General features: G+C 43.4%; 1 protein-coding gene across 1 annotated transcript in view; it reads right to left on the reverse strand.

Annotated features, from left to right (window-relative positions):
* The window catches only part of LOC136678470 (piezo-type mechanosensitive ion channel component 1-like), a 91,675-nt gene that overhangs the window by 44,470 nt on the left and 25,520 nt on the right, over nucleotides 1–21,685 (reverse strand). The window contains exons 4-7 of the mRNA XM_066656523.1: nucleotides 21,490–21,585; nucleotides 4,710–4,832; nucleotides 3,494–3,536; nucleotides 3,212–3,365 (exon numbers count right to left, since the gene is read on the reverse strand). Of these exons, the coding sequence (XP_066512620.1) occupies nucleotides 3,212–3,365; nucleotides 3,494–3,536; nucleotides 4,710–4,832; nucleotides 21,490–21,585 (416 nt within the window). The remainder of the gene's footprint in view (nucleotides 1–3,211; nucleotides 3,366–3,493; nucleotides 3,537–4,709; nucleotides 4,833–21,489; nucleotides 21,586–21,685) is intronic.

Genomic DNA, 21,685 nt, shown 5'->3' on the forward strand with positions numbered 1-21,685 from the left:
GTGTCTGATCCACTCTACACCAGCACAACACACACTAACACACCACCACCACGTCAGTGTCACTGCAAGCGCTGAGAATGATCCACCACCACATCACACCTGCTCTGTGGGGGTCCTGACCAGTTAAATACAGGGTGAAAGAGGACAAAGAACGTATGCAGAGCAATAGATTTCCTACAGTGTGTAACTGTGGAACTACTAAGTGCTCCTGTATGGTCAGGTGGAGATGAAAACGTGGACAGTAAGTGTAGAAACAAGGAGGTGTTAGTAATGTTATGGCTGGTTGGTGTATGTGATACCTGCAAAATTAGTTCAGATTTAAACGTGAGTGGGAGGAGCTAAACTACTGTCGAACCAATAGCTGGATATATGTAAATGCACTGTCTATTGTGACATCACAATAAAACGACTGTGTGGAGCTTTTACAGTCTCTATATATGGACTGTATGTTCTTGAAGGGTTTGGTTTGTAGCTTGAAGGATCTGCTTTGAAATTTTAGCAGGGTTTACGTAAATTAAGATCATTGTTCTTGTGACTGTCTGTAAGGAGTGTGGTGTGTTCTCTCTGTGTCTGCGTGGGTTTCCTCCGGGTGACTGTCTGTGAGGAGTGTGGTGTGTTCTCCCTGTGTCTGTGTGGGTTTCCTCCAGGTGACTGTCTGTAAGGAGTGTGGTGTGTTCTCCCTGTGTCTGCGTGGGTTTCCTCCGGGTGCTCCAGTTTCCTCCCACAGTCCAAAAACACACGTTGGTAGGTGGATTGGTGACTCTAAAGTATCACCACGACCCTGAACTGGATAAGGGTTACAGATAATGAATGAATGAATGTTCTTGTGCATCCCTGGGGAAAACCCATTTATTCATAGAAAAGAATATCTATGGCCCTGCTGCACAAATAAAGACGACTGAGGGAAGACTACTCTTTAGAATCAATCCATTGACTAGTTTTCCACTTTTCCTTTGGTTTCCTCTCTTCGGCATCTGCACATGAATGTGTTGTGTGCAGTCGAGACTCAAAAGGGAAACAAAGTGTCTCTTTGAGTCTGGGGATGCCATGTGAAAGTGTCTTCAGGGTTTATGACTGCGGAGAAGGCTGCGGTAAAATATCGATGCTGTCACAGCTTCAAACTGCAGTCACGCTGAAAAATACCTACTAAACCCTCCATGACGCGATGGTTCCATTCCCCCCCCGGGGCTGAAGGAATGCAGTTACAGAGATGTACGAAACACTAAACATGAACGACATTAACTATTAACCTGAGGGCGGGAGCCACAACGCATGATAAAAGAAAGAGGTGGGGAAATAATCGCTATGGCATCTGAATTCTCTCTGGAAAGATTCACCAAACTCACTCTCAACAGAGAAAATTTAACTCTAAGTTATTTAACAGATACCCATCCTGGTGAGCATCAAGCACAGTGTAGAGGGAAGGGTCATCTAAAGGCTCATTTATGCTCAGTGCTAAACACAGATGCACAGAGCCTTCTGTTCGTATTCTGCATTAATTCTGTTCGTATTTGTGTACATTCTCTGACAGCTTACAGATATGAATGGTAGAGGTGGGCGATTCGGCACTAGAATAATATCACGATATTTCAGGGTATTTTGGTGATACCGAAATTTTGGTGATATGAATAAAACACTAAAAAATACTTTTATTAATTTCAAGAACATACGTTTGCAACAAATTATATATTATATTAATATTAATATATTAAATTGACAATTATTTTAGTACAAATGTGGCTTTTTTTTTTATTTTAAACAACCGTAACTTACCCAGATTATGACACTGTGTAAAATAAGCAATTTAGCTTATTAATCTACCCCACAACTAACGTGAAGAAAATGTAGTGTGTGTATTAACAGCAAATGCAAAATGCAAATGCAAAATGATTCAATTATTAGCTAAAAAATTATATAAAAATATACCCTGAAAGCTTTACAGTAAATAAAAAAAACAAACACAATTATTTCATCTCAGAGCAACTTTCCTGTCATTATGCAAACATTCATTCATTCATTCATTATCTGTAACCCTTATCCAGTTCAGGGTCGAGGCGGGTCCAGAGCCTACCTGGAATCATTGGGTGAAAGGCGGGAATACACCCTGGAGGGGGGCGCCAGTCCTTCGCAGGGCAACACAGACACACACACACACTCACACCTACAGACACTTTTGAGTCGCCAATCCACCTACCAACGTGTGTTTTTAGACTGTGGGAGGAAACCGGAGCACCCGGAGGAAACCCACGCAGACACAGAGAGAACACACCACACTCCTCACAGACAGTCACCCGGAGGAAACCCACGCAGACACAGAGAGAACACACCACACTCCTCACAGACAGTCACCCGGAGGAAACCCACGCAGACACAGAGAGAACACACCACACTCCTCACAGACAGTCACCCAGAGGAAACCCACGCAGACACAGGAAGAACACACCACACTCCTCACAGACAGTCACCCGGAGCTGGAATCGAACCCACAACCTCCAGGCCCCTGGAGCTGTGTGACTGTGACACTACCTGCTGCGCCACCGTGCCGCCCCATTATGCAAACAAATAGAAATATTAAATATATCATGATATTGATGTTTTAATCCCTTTAAAAATGACAGTGATATTATCACGAAGGATACGATATGGCACAGCCCTAATGGACGGAACCGTGGGGCACTGCAGTCGATAGCACAAGCACAACATGACCGCTGGTGAAATAAGCCAAAAGAATTCTCCATCCACAAGACGGCCTCTCAGATCACTACCAGTTACACCTCTGTCTCCTTCTTCGTTTTTTGTAGTAAATAATGTTACATTATCACCACCTCCTGCACTGTCGCCATGTTCGTTTTTGTCGTTTTGACTCTGAACTGCCCTCTAGTGGAGGCACTGCATAACATGCTAATGTCCAGTGTGCACAGAGGGATGTGGGCAGTGATGACGAAGAGAGTAGCGCCACTTTCAAAGCTCATTTTTAGATACGAAGCACCTCATGGAATTGCCTCATAACTCACTCACTCTCACACATACTCAAGGATTACACCACGATACCCCTCACATACTCCTTCACCTTTGGGGACTGCTGCATTAATGACACATTCTGCCCTTGTTTTTAATGGTGCACGGCCTCCAACCCGTCCTCAAGGATACTGCAATCTTTCATATCTGTGTATATCCTGTGAATTTCATTACAGAGCTCAGATCTACTGACCTCTTGGTTGAATGTGGAGCCGTGGGTCGCTGACGCCTCCTCTCTGCTGTTCACCAAACGGTTACACAGCACCATGGTGATCAGAGAGATAATGAAGACGCCCAGGTCGGGGGCCAGGAGCCGCACCACCGTCCAGGGCTCCTCCAGGGGCAGTCTGCAGAGGGCATCACCATGATTATTCAACATCATCCTCAACAACACTGAACACTGCACTCTACACACACAGCAATACAGGTCTTCAGTGGTGAACTACAGTAACTGTATTTTATATTATCTTTATACCTGGACACGCCAATATGCCTCGCCAGTGTCTCCCATGAGCTGCCTGTAAAGATATAGAGGAATTAATCATGTAACAATAATTATATAACATAATTATATTTAATAACAATAATTGTCTAGAGAATTTTCTAGCGCAGACCAACTCTAGTCTCTTTAAGAGCTAATGTAACAGGAGTTGCCCAAAAAATGGTCAGCACAAGCAAACCCAAGCACTGAGGCCCAGGCAAGGCTTCCAGAGGGAATTCCCATGAGCCTTTGCAAACCTCAGGGGGGGAGTCAGCCAAGGGCTGCAGGCACATGCTCTGAAAGCTGCAGAGTCCCGGAGCTTCACACACTCCTTCTCTACACACTCTCAGCTCCTTCAGGACCAAATGAGGAGGAAAATAAGCAAAGTCTAAGCCACAAACAGAAATAAATCAGAGCGGCTAATAGCTGCGGCCCTGCGGCTTCACAAATAGCCCCCAATTCCATTCCTCATCTGAGAGTTAGCATGCTGAGTGTGTGTGTGTGTGTGAGAGAGAGAGAGTGTGTGTGTCTACTAAAAACGTGTAAGAGCAGGATTTTGAGGATGTGGAAGTGTTAGGCCATAAATTGCACAGGATTATATACAATTAATTGGAAGTATTACATGCTAAGTCAGCATCCAGTGTGCACAACTGTAGCTATTGTGCTTTAGCTTCTTAAGCAGCTTTTGTAATAATTAGCTTCTCTCTTAAAACAGTCACATGGTCCGCTGGGCTTCAGGGTGAAAATAAGCATGGTTAAAGTGGTCTGGGACATGTGATCGGTATGGAATTAAGATTTTAGCATGTTATTGATACGTTTATTTGGATATCACCATTCAGACATGTGGCCAGTGCCCAGGGATTATTAAACCAGTGTTCATGGTAGCAGCCTCCGGCATAGGTAAAAGCTCCTACCATTTCTGTTGTTTAATTCCATTTTAAACAAGTTGGAAGAATGGTACCGAACAGTAACACCACATTTATTGTACTTTACATAGTTAAGATTCCTGTAGCGACATGGCTCTTGAGCCACACTAGTTGAACCTGCACGTACTAGAGGTAGAGAGTGTGGCTATAAACAAGCATCCACAAAGTCTCAGACATTAGACAACACTGTTTCAGATCATGAGACATCAATAGTGCAAACATATCTGCATTCTGGGAGTTTCTGAGTGCAGCACAATAATCACCCATCTGTGCACTTTACTCACAGTTTTGTTTGAAAGTGTCATCGAGATCTGGGACAGTGTAGAGACAGATTTGGAAGCAGACATGGGCCAGAAGAAAGAGCAGACTGGTGCTGAATAAGGCCTTAATGAAGCGGCCGGTGTGACCTGCAAAAAAACGAAAAACCAGACAGAAAGAGAGAATTAGACAAATAGACGACTTAATACAGAAGTCTAACAAAGCAATGCTGCCTGTCAAAGGCTTGGGGACACTTCTGCTTCATTTCACATGCTTCATTTATCACCATAATTAGCATATTAGTAATAATTAGCTTTGAATAAACTTTCAGCTTCAAACTGTTTTCTTCTGGATGAAAAGAAGGTTTTAATAAAGGACTTGTCAGTTTTATATTTTAAATTATTTAAAAAAAACGTATATTGAATCACTTTTCACCCAAATGTGGTTTAAAAGCCTGAAGGAGCGAGGCAGAGAGGGTCAGACACTCCACTCTCAGTTAAAGAAAGAGCTTTAAACAGCTCAGACACAGTGATAACACACAGAGACTAAGACTTAATCAACTTGCAAACTTCACCCCCTAAAAGACTGGGCTTATCCTTCTGTTTAGGAAAAAAAAAATAAACTACACAAACTTTCATGAGTGGACACCAAGGGAAAATATAAAATGCACAAAAGTACTTTTCTTTTTATTTTATATCTAGGTATTAATAGCATAGCTAGCGTAGTTACCCCATGTTCCGGCCACTTTAATTACAATATTGGAAATCTTAGCTAACTGTAAATAAATAGAAGTACTTTACTCACTCAAATCAAAAAATATGTTTTTCGATAAAAACACTTTTGTTTAAGTAGGTGCTAATACTGCTAAGATTACTAGCGCCCCCTAACTTCGGCCACCTCCCCTGCTTGTGACAGTCAAATGAGACCGTTGCTACCGCATTCAGTGGTTTTGAGAGGTTCACAATGAGATTACGTTTGTCCTGTGTTGGTGTCCGTACTCTACATGTAAGGACTACAAATGGCGGTAGATTTTCCCCTCAGAGAAAAGGAAGCTAACCGCTAAGCTAACTTTTACACTGAGGGAAATATCTGTCGCGAAATGGAAATGTGTTGTGTTCCACACACAGTTTTACACACAAAGAGTTACAACACTGTTAGAGATACTTAAATATTGTTTAGATGTGTGATTTCTTGCAAGACTGATGTTTAAATGCACTACTAAGGCTTGAACTTATGTTTTATTGTTTTACCCAATGCGACTGGCGAAGAGAGAGAGAGCGGAGTTGCACCATATACGGCAGTGGCCGGAAATAGGAAAGACTGATACAATTAATGCATTTATTAACTACTATAATGTAAATAAACCTAAACATAAAATGACTAATATGACTAAGAAATAGATAAAAACACACACAAACGCATTTCCAGGAACACTATAAATTCATATTATAAAATCAGCTGCGGCCAGACAACAAAGAGACAGTCAGCACTGAACAAGAACTGTATCAGTGGTAAAACTGAGGAAGATATCATCAGTAGGTTCATCCTGCAGCAACTGCCCCCAGGCTTTCACCACAGAGAGGAGGCTGATGTCCATGAAGCTGTCAGCTCCTATTATAGCGGTTTAAAAAAAAAGACTCGAAGAGGAACAAACACTGGAGCACAGCAGCAGATACACACTCCCTGTCTATATCTGCGGCCCACACATATTTATGTTTTCGTGTGAATACATCACTCCTTACATAAAAACCTACGCCACTGGAGAAACGGTTTGGTTAATAACCAAATATCCACAATATTTCACTTTTCCCAGATGTAGCCAATCAGCTAGGGTAGGCTTAGCTTTCAAATTTAGCTTCTGTAGTTCTACGCTCATGTTGTTAACAAACATTTCAAGTTAAAAGTCCCTGAATAGATGAAAATCTTCAGCACTTTTCACAACTTGCTCAAACTGTCCCCAGCTCTTTATTAATGCGGCACCAACCTGATAAAGTGAATAAAATATTTATTTTCATTGTTATTTAACACCACCAGCAACTGGCTAAGGCTAGCATAATTAGGCTAACTGGGCCCCGTTCGCTAGGCTGTAGTGGCTGTGCTGAGGTGTTTTAATTAACATAAACCTGAAGGCAACATGTATCTCTAATACATTCCATACACAAGAGACGAACACAAACCTAATATTAATGTTAAAATTGACATAAACACAGGCTTAACCGTGAACATTACATTAACAATAACCCAGAACCCATGACACTCGTAGTATACAGAAGACCTGGGGAATAATCAGAGAGACACAGTATAGTAAGAAGAACATGAGGACAAGGTATAGTCAAGCACATGGTAAACATAAAAAGTGGAAGCACATGGTGCAAAACACACAAATGCAGAAACAAAAGAAAGCATGACGTGATGACAGCTAGATGCTAAAGCTACAGCCACAAAGTAGCAGTGATGAAATCGTTGTGATGCTCCAGAACCTCAATGTGTTAATCCTTTCATAAAAAGTCATTTGTTTTTAGCCAGACACCACATGCATGCACTTGCAGACCACAGGCCTATACAGAGACCAAAAGCCTGGACGTTACTTGAAAACGAGCTGTTTCAGAAACTCAGAGTTCAGTCCGAGCTTTCACTGCTTTTTTAATGGCGCTGTTTTTCTTTGTGGCCAGTGGAGAGGGTTTGCTTTACAGCTCGTTTGCCTGGTCACCATTTCCAATTAAAAGCAGACATGAGGCCTTGAGAAAGAGCCTAAAAGGTGTTCATTTACACACCACACGGAAATAGCCGTGAGGCCGGCAGACGACGGTGTCGATTCAGTACAGTGAGGCTTTATACAGAGCGTGCTGAGGATTGTGTGTGTAATACGGTAATAGTGTTTGTAGGTGAAGTGCTCCCATTTTGACACAGCTCCACCCACACTGTTTTTCACACATGCACTATTTTTTCCCCCACTCATGCAGCTTCTAATTTCAGACTATATTAGTTCTCTAAATACATTGTGCAATGAAGAAAGGCCAGTTTCATTTTAACTGTTGCATTGTAAAACGGGAGAAAACAGTCATATGTCAACGCTGTGACCTCATTGTGCCAGGCAGGGTAAAAAAAGACGAATTTAAGAGCGAGAAAGAGTGTGTGGCTCATCACATGCTGCTTATACTTGACCACAATGCCATTGCTTAAGTAGGGCTTTTCTTTGGGAAATGGAGTCATGGTTTGCGTTAGAACTTTATCAGACCCTGTCATTTTGGCCCAAACCCCTTTGTGGCTTGGGAACATTCTCTCTGAAACTGACCACAAATAACTGAAACTTCTTCATTTAAGTTAATGGACCCATATCTTTGTCTGATATAGGCTTTAAACGTGACAGAAATTTAAATATGAATCGTCAGCCCCACAGTATACACAGGGCATGAAAAAGGAACCGAGTGTGTGAACATTATACATAAAATATATTTTAAAAAAATAGGCAGAAACTAATGGATTTTCATGTGTGATGCTTTAGCTGCTCTGGACAGGAGAGAGAGAGAGAGAGAGAGAGAGAGAGTGAAAAAGGACAGAGAAAGAGAGAGAGCGAAAAAGGAGAGAGAGAGCGAAAGAGAGAGAGTGAAAAAGGAGAGAGAGAGAGAGAAAGGAGAGAGAGAAAAAGGAGAGAGAGAAAGAGCGAAAATGGACAGAGAGAGAGAGAAAAAGGACAGAGAGAGAGCAAAAAGAGAGAGAGAAAGAGAGAGCGAAAAAGGAGAGAGAGAGAGACAGAGAGAGAAAGGAGAGAGAGGGTGTGGGATAAATAGGACAGATTAATATGCATTTCACTTTCTCCAGTCACACAAGTCTCACACATGCTAAACCGCTAATGGCTTTTCAGCTTGTGTTTTGGAAAGAAGAGCTTCATCCAGAGGGCTGGAGTCCAGCAGATATTATGATACGATATGAGACCGAAGGCGAGGGCAGTCCAGGACCGCCTACAGAGAGCCACACTTCATTCGGACAGATTTAGTGCAGACGGCTCCACTCAGCACTCATCATGTGAAGGCTGGGCTCCTGCCAGAGGGGAGATGGGTATCTAAAGTATCATGACCTGGGCGAGGCACCTCGGAGCACAGAGGGGTTCTATTCATGGACGTATGCACTGTCCCCTCAATTAATCAGTCATAGCATTCTTAACTGGCCTTCAGTTGCCTGATTCCAATACTTTCTCGATTTAAATGAATAAATATTTACTTATCAAATGAACATAAACATTGTCCAAAAATGTCTTCCCTCCAAAATGAGAACTGAAGAGAAGGTAAACATTTTCATTATTTTGAATGTAAGTCAATGCGGAGAGATTTTACTATTTTACGGAGCATTTCTATTGGCCCATTTTTCACTTGAGTGTTACACAACGTAAACGTAAGCTGTTGTGTTCAGGTCATCATCCTCATCCTGATCAGGAACATGGTGAGTCTGGATTTCACACAGAAACGGTGGCCACGAGGTAGGAACACCTGAGTTCAGGGGATGCAGAACAAACAAACAAACAACCCAGTAAACAAGGAACGTCCCTGGACGTTCAAAATAGGTCTAAAAGTAGTCTGTCCGTCAAGGACATATTTTAAACGTCAATGGACGTCCAAATTCCATCTTAATAAGTTAGTTAAGTGGTGACCAATCGATAACGTCAGTGGACGTCCAAAACGCGTTTTATACAAGTAATTTATTTCGGGACCAATTAATAACGTCAATGGACGTCCAAAATACGTCTAATAGTCGTCTTTTCAATGTTTGTGTTTGGACGTCTTTTCAACTTTCATTTTCAACCTTAAGAGAACGTTGATTAGACGGCAGTCATTACGTTATTTCAACGTTGAATCAACGGCTAATTGTTTACTGGGAAACAAACAAACAAACAAACAAACAAACATGGAGATGTGTGTATTTCTATGGTCTTTTGTAGTTACGATGAAGCTTTACGGAATGCTGGCCCAACGTAGGCCCTCAAGAGAAGACTGTCCAACAATGCTGTGTAAATACTGTGGCAAAAGCAACCACAGTTTCGGCCCAAATCTATTACTACAATCCAAAGCCGTCACGCTACTGTTCACTGACCAAGTCTTTACCTTTACACCACATCACATCAGGGCATTGTTTTTGCTTCACCCTAAAGGTCCAGTGTGTACAGTGAAGTTACAGTTCTCCATTGTGTCTCTGTAATAAATAAAATCAAAGCAGCTTCTGATCTCTGTTCGAACGTCTCTTTGTCTGCAGTCATGCCATGGTCCTCTCTGACAGCCTTTTCTCTTTCTATTGTTTTCATTTCTTTGTTCTTTGCTCAGAAACCTTTCCAGGAAGAGTGGGAATAGCTGAAGTACACACGTGATAATATTTGGGTGCAGCAGGAAATTTAGCTCCAGTTTAACAGGGGTTTGGCCTTTCAGTGACCTTTACAGCTCTCCACACTGTGTGAATGTCTAATGTGTTGGTATTATTTGGGAGTTATTAATGAATGATGTTATTTAAGAGTTGGGGTTGTTAAGAAAACAATGGTTCAGATCTGTACATTACTCTTTAAAAGACAGGAGAATGACCTCCGTTTGTACCATTCCCAATGAAGCAATGTAAAATAGTGTAAAATAAAATAAATAAATTAAAAGCTGAAAGAAGGCTTTTATAACTAGGGTTTGTATTTAATTATTATTTATTAATTTATTAACAGGCGGTGGCCCCAGGGTCTGTGAGGTGTTTGGTGTGTTCCCCCGGTGTCTGCATGGGTTTCCTCCTCGAGTTCTGGGCCTTAATGAAATGTCTGTACGCTGCTTTGATCAAAATACCTCACTGCTGTGTGCTCGGGTCGAAGTGAACAGCGAGCGGCTCGTTATAGTTTCATTGAATACGTTCTGTAACCAGACGTTCTGAACAAGGCTGTTTGGATTGGGAGAATTCTGCTGTGAAGTCTGTGAAGCAGAAACCCTGGTTTTAATCTGTTTTTGCTTGGTTCTCTTTGTTTTCTCTGTGTTTACTCAGTGCTCTTATATTTTCATGTGCATATTTGCACCGTTTAACTTTGTTTTTGTGCTCTCACAAACGTGGCTCCTACGCTCTGATTGGAGACACTCAGACGAGGGGGCGGAGCAATTCTAAAGTCTCTGCACTTGATGTAAGAAGTGGAGCACAATCAGAACGGCTTGTTTTATTCCACGCTTTCTAACTACCCCACAATGACTGAGGTTCTGTGGAACAGTGTGTGACTTGGGCTCCAGATCCTCATATTAATGTCCACATACAGCAGCTGATAAACATGTCATTCAATAAAGCAATGATCGCAGTCACACAGCTTCAGGGACCTGGAGGTTGTGGGTTCGATTCCCGCTCCGGGTGACTGTCTGTGAGGAGTGTGGTGTGTTCTCTCTGTGTCGGCATTGGTTTCCTCCGGGTGACTGTCTGTGAGGAGTGTGGTGTGTTCTCTCTGTGTCTGTGTGGGTTTCCTCCGGGTGACTGTCTGTGAGGAGTGTGGTGTGTTCTCTCTGTGTCTGCGTGGTTTTCCTCCGGGTGACTGTCTGTGAGGAGTGTGGTGTGTTCTCCCTGTGTCTGCGTGGGTTTCCTCCGGGTGACTGTCTGTGAGGAGTGTGGTGTGTTCTCCCTGTGTCTGCGTGGGTTTCCTCCGGGTGACTGTCTGTGAGGAGTGTGGTGTGTTCTCCCTGTGTCTGCGTGGGTTTTCTCCGGGTGACTGTCTGTGAGGAGTGTGGTGTGTTCTCCCTGTGTCTGCGTGGGTTTCCTCCGGGTGACTGTCTGTGAGGAGTGTGGTGCGTTCTCTCTGTGTCTGCGTGGGTTTCCTCCGGGTGACTGTCTGTGAGGAGTGTGGTGTGTTCTCTCTGTGTCTGCGTGGGTTTCCTCCGGGTGACTGTCTGTGAGGAGTGTGGTGTGTTCTCCCTGTGTCTGCGTGGGTTTCCTCCGGGTGACTGTCTGTGAGGAGTGTGGTGTGTTCTCCCTGTGTCTGCGTGGGTTTCCTCCGGGTGCTCCGGTTTCCTCCCACAGTCCAAAAACACACGTTGGTAGGTGGATTGGCGACTCAAAAGTGTCCGTAGGTGTGAATGTGGGTGTGTCTGTGTTGCCCTGTGAAGGACTGGCGCCCCCTCCAGGGTGTATTCCTGCCTTGCGCCCAATGATTTCAGGCTCTGGACCCACCACGACCCTGAACTGGATAAGGGTTACAGATAATGAATGAATGAATGAATTAATTAATAGAAATGACTGGCCTTAGCTTCATTTCTGACCATCGAAAACTGCTACTTAAGCTTGTCATTTGTGAAGGTACTGCGCAGCAGACAGTTCAGACACAACACCATGTCCACTGAAGGCTCTTTACTCCTTGTCCACATACAGACAAAATATAAATAAGGTGCTTTTTTTAAACTTTAAATGAATGGCCACTAATCTTAGCCCTGCTGCCCCACATACTCGCGTTCCGGGTCTAATTGCACAGCAGTGGTGTAATTAACAATGCTCTCTGGCCTCAGTGGTGGGATCCTATTTTAAGAGCAGAAGGGGAATGTGGCGCTACATTCCACCCAGCTAATAAAATTAACAACAGTAAAATAAAGCTTTAAGAGGTCCTACAGGAGACCTTTCTGGAACAGTCCTCCGGTCAGCGTCCTGCAGGCGAAGCCCATTGAAAACCACAGAGAGGGAGTGTGTCTGTGTGTCTGAGAGGAGATTAAAGGAGATGGGTGGCCTTAAACACTTGTGATGACTTCACTTTCTCTCACTCCTCCCTCGGAGTTACTGCAGACAAGGGACTCAGGTGTGACTGAGAAAACGGCACCCCATTCTCACACTAGGCCTGGCCTTCACATACACGCTTGATGCTATGGTTGAGCTGTGGTATGAGTGTGCGCAATTGTCCATAGGTGTGAGTGACCTTTCCTTGAGCCCAAAGCTTCCCTGTAGACTAGGAAACCATGAAGATATGACACAATGATCATGAGTGACTGAGTGACTGGGATTCTCACTAGCTATGAGTTACTGGATCGTCCCCAAATCTTTACAAACTGTAGCTGACCCAACGTCACTAGACAGCTCAACACGCTTGGAGGAGAACACTAACTGTGTTTGTAATTTGTATAATAGCTGCTAAAAGATCGAGGGGAGAGCCCTGCTTCTCACCGACACAGAGAGAGAGGACAGGTAAGGGTAGTAGATTCATAAGCAGGAGTATATCGGCTTGTCTTGGACCTTACGTCCATTAAAGAGTACATAAGCACATTAAACAGTTCATAAATTGGTTGTAAACATGAGCCAATTGATCAGGTGGCTAGACTCGCACCCAGAACTGGTCGGGTTCCCAATGGTTTTATGATGCATTTGTATAGTACACACTAGCAGACACATTTGGGTCAAAGCTGGCTCACTTACGTCTCAGTTACAACACTGGCAAGTGTTTTTTTTGGGCCGGGACATCGGCCAAACGTCATGAGCCGGGCTAGACTTGGGTTATGGCAGGTGTCGTCTGGGCCAGATGTCGATTTGGCACAGATCTGTTCCACAACACTGCTGATATCTGGCCCTTTTAAGACTTACCCTGAGCCAGTGAGCCATAAGAAAACAACAGATGTGGGCCACACTTGGGCCAAACCTTTATTGCTATCTGGGGATTAGTACGTGACGAATAAAATCATGAAAACAAGACAAACAGTGAGGCCTGGTCGTAGCCTGCGGAATAACATACAGCCTTAGCTTTACTTAAGGTATAATATCATTTTAGGCAAGTTCTGATTTCCTTTGACACCTGAATGCTTTCCAATTTCTTGTACTTGACACTTATCAAAATGGGATGCCCCTCTTGCAGTGGTCAGGACTTCCAGGCACAGTCTACGGCTATGAGAGGAGAGAGAAGGTCAGAGGTTATAGCCACAACAGGCGTGTGCTCTGAGAGGCCTTTCCTGCACTTAATTTATCTTTCCAGCGGGGTTTGTTAGCACGCTGACCGTTATACTATCCAGCAGAAACCCGACTCCTGCTCTGTGAAAGATCTCAGATTCCCTGCTTGGGTTTTCTCTTCGTTTACAGTAAACCTACACTGGGGCTAAGGAGCGTGGAGAACGCTTTATGAGATTTTCCCTGTAATGGGATCGCTCTGATGCCCTGTGTTTCCACATGTTTAGCTATGAACGCTGTTTTATCAAGACATGGGGCTGGTTTGCACCTGACATGACTGTCGAGCCCTTGAAGCACCCCCCAAGTTTGATGGAGGGAAACAGAAAACTGCCCTGACTCTGTGGAAAGAATAATAAACAGCAACAGTGAGAATTGGGGTTATTGGCTGCTGCACAGGAGGCTCATTGTGTGCATAGCGGATGCACACAGTAGCAGGCAAAGGTCTGGATGTTTCCCACACACACACACACACACACACACACACACACACACACACACACACACACAGGTATGATGTGGTGGTGTGTTAGTGTGTGTTGTGCTGGTGTAGAGTGGATCAGACGCAGCAGTGCTGCTGGAGTTTTTAAACCCTGTGTCCACTCTCTGTCCACTCTGTGAGACACTCCTCCCTCGTTGGTCCTCGTTGTAAATGCAAAGTCAGATGCAAGTCCTTTATCAGTGGACACAGGATGCTGCTGGCTTGATAGCCTCACAGTGACCCTGAGGGGTTTCAAAAGTCCAGCAGCACCGCTGTTGCAGTACTATGGTGGCCCTCTGGGGGTTCTGACTAATTAATAACAGTTTGCAAATGGACTAACAAAGTACGCAGGGCAAAGGACACGCTACAGTCTGTAAACGTAGAGATACAGAGTGCTCCTGTATGGTCAGTGGAGCTGAAATACACAGGAATGAGAACTGAACCAGGCCATAAATCCATCACTAATGTTTCTATTGGTTCAGTTCTTTCTACTGGAATAACAACAGCTTCTCAAGCCAAAATAAAAGCCCAGAAATCAATGATAATTCCAAATGAAGCACTGAAACAGACGTAGATGGACACACAACCCCTCTGTCTCTGTCCCTGGCACATTTTGCCTCAACACTTTGCACTTTTTTAATTTTATGATCTCTTTTAATCTTCTTTCCAGGAAGAGCCGAGCTTCCCACAGTTACTGATCCGTGTTGGCGTTCCTCAGTCTTCCTCTGAAATAACAGAGCAGGGAAACCTCCTGTTTCCAGGCTGGAGCTCAGGGCACGAGGCAGACGGTCCCAGGGCAGAACATCATCATCCGGAATTTTCCCCCCATTCTTTACACACACAGAGAGGAAGGTCCCGGGACCCTCACACAGCAGCGGATGGGAACCGAGGGGGCGATACTCAAGGCTTACACAAAACTCCATGAAAATAAGCCTCTGCCTGTTTCCTGATATTCAAGCGCATGCTCCGTGAAACATGATAGTGATCTACGATCACGAACAACCAGAGAGAGGAGCTGCACGTTTGTCTACTGCCGACGGTTCTTAATAAAACCCTCCGCCGTTTGTTGTTCCTCCTGCTGTTCTGAGCTGTAGTGAGTGAATGGCTAGAAGATTTCTATCTTCCTGTTCACCGAGGTCTGGCTTTCGCAGCTGCAACCAAGACAATCATAAAATAACTTTTTAATAATAAATGTCATCAGTCAGCCTTATCACCCAACCACAAATGGAGTAATATCTTGTGATATCAGGTGCTGTTCTTTCATCACAACATTTCCTCTTGTGTAAATCATCATTTCCTCACAGTGGGTGTCTGTGACGTTCGTGAACAAACAAAGCAGCGTGACCTTGCTGATCACCAGCCTGATGTCTTTAACAGTTCTCTCGTTGCTTTTTTGAGAAATATGAGACCACAGACTCCGGACAGCTCCGAAATCTGGGCAATCAAATTGTGCGACTGTGTTTTCCTCATCATCCGACCAAAGGCACAAGATCCCAATTTATTTTGATTATTTCTTTCAACCGTCCGAGACACAAGCGGAGAGTCCAGCGCAGATGTGTGGAGCATCTCCCTCAACTCTGTCGCATTAATCATAACTGACCACTTCTCTGAGACAGAAGTCCACGTGAATATAAAGGACATTCAGGACGGCAGAGACTCAGCAGGTTTACAAATAATGGATCATGGTGTTTACAAATGAATGTAGAACATGGGGACAGGGCAGGTGTTATTTATATATATATATATATATATATATATATATATATATATATTTAAGAAGCAGGCTTGAGATCAGAAGGTAGCCATTTCAAACCCCAAGGCCTGCAGGAATTTGGGGGTGGGAGGAGTCAAGGAACAGCACTGTGCCCTCCCTCAACATCCATGGCTGAAATGCCCTTGAGTAAGCCAACTAAACCTAACTGCTCTCCAGGCCCTGGGGATGGCTGCCCGCTGTTTCCGGTGTATGTGTGTGTGTGTGTGTGTGTTCACTTCTACAGATGTGTAAAATATGGAAGAAAATTTTAATAGTAGTTTATTCAAAAGCATTTATTATTTCGAATACGCCTCACAAAGGTATCTTTATAAATAGCCCCCGAGTGCTAACTGTAGCCCCTGCTTTGTGCTGCTGTAAGTGAACAGCTAAACCTTCTCTTGCAAACCACTGCCAACAGAGCAACTGATTATAGACCCAACTGAAACTATTTAGAAGTGATTACATTATTTCTTTGATTCACCCAAATCACCACAGAAACTCGTCTGGAGCTGTGACTGATTAGGATTGGACCACAGCTCTGGGCCTGGACGTAAACAAGGGATCGTTTACATATTACAGCAAACCCAGAAGTGTAGTGCTAATATTCCTAGTAACAATACAGAGCAGAGTCTGACTCACCCCCCTTTTGGGAATTAACCTGAATAAGGCCTCAGAATAGATTCCCCAATTATTAGAGTATGGAAAAGATGAAGCAGTTTAAACCTCACACATGCAAACCATTTCTTTTTCTGTTTATCAGCGGTGGTTGGAGACACGGTGCTGCGTCGGTAAAGTGGATACTAGACTGAATTATTCATTGGACCTAAGAAAAAGAAATGACACAGAATATAACACGCTGTCTCTCTGAGGGGCACCATGAGGTTCCGTTATCATCAAATAACCTGCACACACAAAGCTCAGCAAAGACACGTCATCTCCGCAGCTGCTGGGGGATTTAGCTGATGGAGTCATTTACCTCACACTTCATGGTGACAAAGGCACAGGGACTTAACAGAGATGAGTGTACACAACAGCGAGAGCACAAAGTATTCAACCGTCTGTGAAAATTTCAGCCCAGTTTGAGACGGCTAAGCTAGGCTAATCCGTAAATAGCACCGCCGACATGTGGTAAATAACACTGGGGGTCACCTCATTGTCAACATCCATTTAAATAGGGAATGTTTCTCCTGATCCAGGACACTTAAGTCCTTGTAAGTACTAGAAGGACAAAAAAAAAAACAAAGTCCAGTGCTGCTGAGGAAATGTTAAGGTGAAATGTAGCGTTGGTTCCCCTAGTTCTGGCCACTTGTAAATGAAACCTTAGCTAACTGTAAATAAATAGTAGCACTTTATTCACTCAATTAAAAATTTTGCAGGAGATATATGTGTGTAGATTAATATCCAAGGTGCAAACCCTGCTACGATTATTGGCGCCCCCTAGCTTGTGACAGTCAAACGAGATTTGCTAACACATTCAGTGGTTTTGAGAGGTTCACAATGAGATTAGGTTTGTCCTGTGTTGGTATCCGTACTCTACATGTAAGGACTACAATGGCAGTATTTTTCCCCTCAGAGAAAAGGAAGCTAACCGCTAAGCTAACTTTTACACTGAGGGAAATATCCGTCGTGAAACGGAAATGCGTTGTGTTCTACATGTAGTTTTGCACACAAAGAATTACATCACTGTTAGAGATAATTAAATATTGCTTAGATATGTGATTTTTTGCAAGACTGACGTTTAAACACCCTACTAAGGCGTGAACTTATGCTTTATTGTTTTACCCACTGCGAGAGAGAGAGTGGAATTCGGGCGGCACGGTGGCTTAGTGGTGAGCACGTTCGCCTCCCAGCGCTGGGATCTTGGGTTCAAGTCCCATCTGGGTGGAGTTTCCATGTTCTCTCCGCGTCTGCGTGGGTATCCTCCGGGGTCTCCGGTTTCCTCCCACAGTCCAAAAACATGGAGGGTAGGTGAATTGGCTTCTCTAAATAAATTCTGGTATGTGTGTGAATGTGTGTGAGCCCAGATATGGATTGGCGCTCTATTCTGGGTGAAACCCTAGTGCCCGATGCAGTCCTCCAGGTGGACGGTCGTTCCTGGTCGAGAATACGCTGTGCGCATTTGGCTGCCGCTTCTCGCCAGTGTGTGTGGATGGAGTGTTCTGAGCAGTGTGGATTGTAAAGCGTCCTTGGGTATTGATAGATAGATAGATTTGCACCATATACGGCAGTGGCCAGCAATAGGGGGACGGCCGTGCATTTTTGTTCGAGTTAAGAAGCACCACACACCTTGAGTGAATAAATTAGCTACTGATTCATTATTTTTTTTGCTAACTAATAAAAAGTAGCTTCCAAATGACAGCTCAAGCTCAAATAAACAAACAAGCACCACTCACTGCTGCCCCCTAAAGGTGTTATTAACACACATTAAACAAACAAATCTCACAAGCAATAAGACTGAAGGCAAGCAGATCAGTGCCAGCTTTAGAACTGTTCTCCACTGGATCTTCAACAAGGAAACTGCGGCCATGACTTAATCTGCCCCAAATGCATCCCTGGCCAGTGTTTCGGAGCGGTGATCTATACTTTCCCCATCAGTAAATAGCCAGAGCTTGTGAAACAGTGCAGTCTGACATTTCTCGCAGCTCCCCTCCTCTCGCTCTCTTATTCCGAACCCCTGACTGCACACATCTGCTCCTGAGGCCATTTTCAGCCTCGCTAATCCACAGCAGAGAACAAGCAAGATGGTTTTCATTAAAATCATTAATACGCTTCTCTGTCAGCTTTAACTCTGCACTAGCTGGCAGCTGAAGGGATTTTCCAACAGGGAATTCTCTCAGTGCCTGCAAATCCTCCACAGCTTTAACGTATATCCACTCGATGCAGAAACACAACGGCCTGACAAAACGCTTTCACTGCGCTCCTGACGCAGCCTGTGGAGTGACTAACATTTCCAGACAAAAGCGAGGAGATAAGGAGCATGGTTACTGCCTCAGTTCTCTATAGTATTGTAATTGATTATAGAGCTTATGTAAGGTTATGATAAAAACAAGGCTTTCCCCTCCAAACACTATATTTAGGCCTCTTTCCTCCTGGGAGTTTTAGGTTTTTAGGAGCAGCAAGATTTCTGATTCATCCTGAATCATTCTGCAGTCTTATCGTGAGAGGAGCTGATAAGATTCATTGCATCCTTGGAGCGTGAAAGACTTGATATGGTGGATAAACAACAACACACACTGTGTGTGTGTGTGTGAAGACCTGTCAAATCCCCATTGTTTCAGGCAGCCATAACTCACTGCTGTAGTTGTGACCACAGCCATGTTATGAGGGCAGGATGTGGAAAATTCTCACTCCCACATCTGAAATCACATCCAGTGTTTATTAGTATTTGATTAGAAACCAGTCTGAAGATCTGTCTTTCTAAATCCAAGCAATATTTGTCCAGGAACAAAACTCCTCTTGGTCTCTGAGCATTAGCATAGAGAGAAAAACCCAAATCAGTAGCTAAATCACTCAGTCCCCTTTCCTTTTAACACAGTTCTCTACTTGTACAAGCATTAAATAAATGTTCAGATACTAGATAGCCAACAGCTTATTAACAGTGTTTCCCTTCTCTGTAAAGCTACAATCTGCTGTGTTTCCTTCAAGAATTAAACACATCTGGAAAACATTAGGAAGCGTTTCTCAAGAGAAACATGGAAATTTAGCTTTAGATTGACAAGGGAAATAATGACGGCAAGAAAAAATGACAACAGAGCAGTATGGCTTTGGAAACGTATCCAGACAAAGCCAACACGTTGCACAACAAATGAAAACTATCCTGCTCACATGGCTACCAAACAAATGAAAGCTGGCATAGTCCAGACAAGATAAATGTAGCATTAAAGCTAGCACTGGTAGCCATGGCAACTGTTAACAGTCACCAGTGGTGCTATTCAATTGTTGCTAACAACATTAGCTTCCTTGAGCTAACCCCTTTAAGTTGGTCTCTGGGTGATGAGCTCAAACAAGGGAAAAGTACAAATACGAGACTAAATTTATCCACTATCCGGCCCCTGTGACGAATTAATGTTGTGGTTTGTGCAGTTTCCTTTACAGAAGTTTTTTTGTTTCACTTCTTATTCTCGCAGCTAGGAGATTTAATTTAGCTTTAAGCTTGTTAGCATGACAGCGTGTTGGTGTTTATACTCTAAAAGGACATCACGACTGAAATAAAAAGGCTGATTATTTGCATTTGAGACCGCAGTGTTCCAATAACAACCAGAATCAAGCAAAATCACACAGTCAGGTTCTGTTACATCACAAACCCTTAAAATTGCAGTGGATGAGTGTGTCTGAGATTGAGGCAGGGACTGTATATTCTGTATATTTCATAAACCCACACGTACTACATGAAGGTAAAAGTGTAGAGACACATCTAAGCAACATTTAAGACACCTGGGGAGTTTTATTTCTTTTTAGCAATGTCTTTAAAAATATCATTCCGATGAATAAAGATGAACAACACAACATAAAAAAGGCTTAATAATGCACACTGCCCTTCAGGAGCAGGAACATGAGTTTGGGAGCCCTCAATATGATTAATTATTGTATTATTTCCAAGGATGTAGTGCTTTATACAAAGTAATCAGCTAGAAAATCAGATTTATACAAACTGTTAAAATATTTCTAATATAAAATGGTTTCTACAGGCTGCCAAAATGTTTACTGAGTAAATGAAACAAATCTGAAAAAGGCTCGACTGACTGTCCGATTCAACCTTGACGCTTTTACGTAAACAGAAGCTTCCATCCACCTTTCAGCACGCGGCGTAGACCTGGCCTTTGTAGAGCTGCCATCAAATGCAAACTGCCAACACACTCACTCGTGTCATATGTAGCCAGTTGTAGCATTTAAAATTGGAAACAGCTCCAGCTCTGGTTATCACCTGCTGCTGGTGTGAGAGAGAAAAGCCCTGGACATCAGCCCAGACTACGACAAAGAGACGGCAACCTTTCTGTCATCAGCGTTTCTCAGAACACGCACCCTACCAGTGTCTGCTTCCCAGAGGAAGTGAGCAAGGAGCTGGCAAAACCTCAGATATTATTAATAAATCCATAGCTCAAACATCTTTCCTAATCTGCACATATCACTTCCCTCCCCCAAGGACCCTAATGAGAAAAGTGAATATGAAAACCACAGCTTAGGAATCAAAGGGAGCTCTTGTTTGTTTTGTAACTAGAGAGGGGTGGGCTTCATTCACTTTAAAGAAGCTAATACTCAGGAGAGTAGTGGACTTTCCCCCTCTGCGTATCACGCTGTAATCACTACTGGACTGGCCACAAATCACTGTTCAATCAGTTACATCAACAGTTCAGTTTCTACAAAGGGCTACAAAACCCAGGGCCAGAAACCACATTTAATTCTGGGTTTAAAACTAGTGGTTTATATTAGGCTTCAGTTACTGCACTCGTTGTGACTCGGTGATTCAGTGGGTAAGACGTTCAATGGATAGTTTAAAGCTTCTTCCAGAAAAGGTACCTTTACTTCGGCTTGACTTATTATTTCACCAAAAAGAACAGTACATTCCCATGAGGAAGTACGGGATCCTAGGCCCTCCGTGTCTAAGCACGTCTTTGGTGACTGAGTGAAGAAGAAAAAGGTGTTCATCAAGGTGCTCACTTACCTCTCAGTGTGTGTTTGTTGGGCCAGAGAAACCAAGGCAACAGCAGCAGGTAAAGAAGGTAAACTAAAGAGAGGGCGTTGTAGCGGAATATACACGCTGTGGGAGAGAGGAGAAGAACAGGAGGTTAATAGACGTCCTAAAGGCATGGAGAACATATATTAAAAGGAGAAGACATTTTTTACAAAACACCAAAGAC

The sequence above is a fragment of the Hoplias malabaricus genome, chromosome Y (genome assembly GCF_029633855.1).
Source record: "Hoplias malabaricus isolate fHopMal1 chromosome Y, fHopMal1.hap1, whole genome shotgun sequence".
NCBI lineage: Eukaryota > Metazoa > Chordata > Actinopteri > Characiformes > Erythrinidae > Hoplias > Hoplias malabaricus.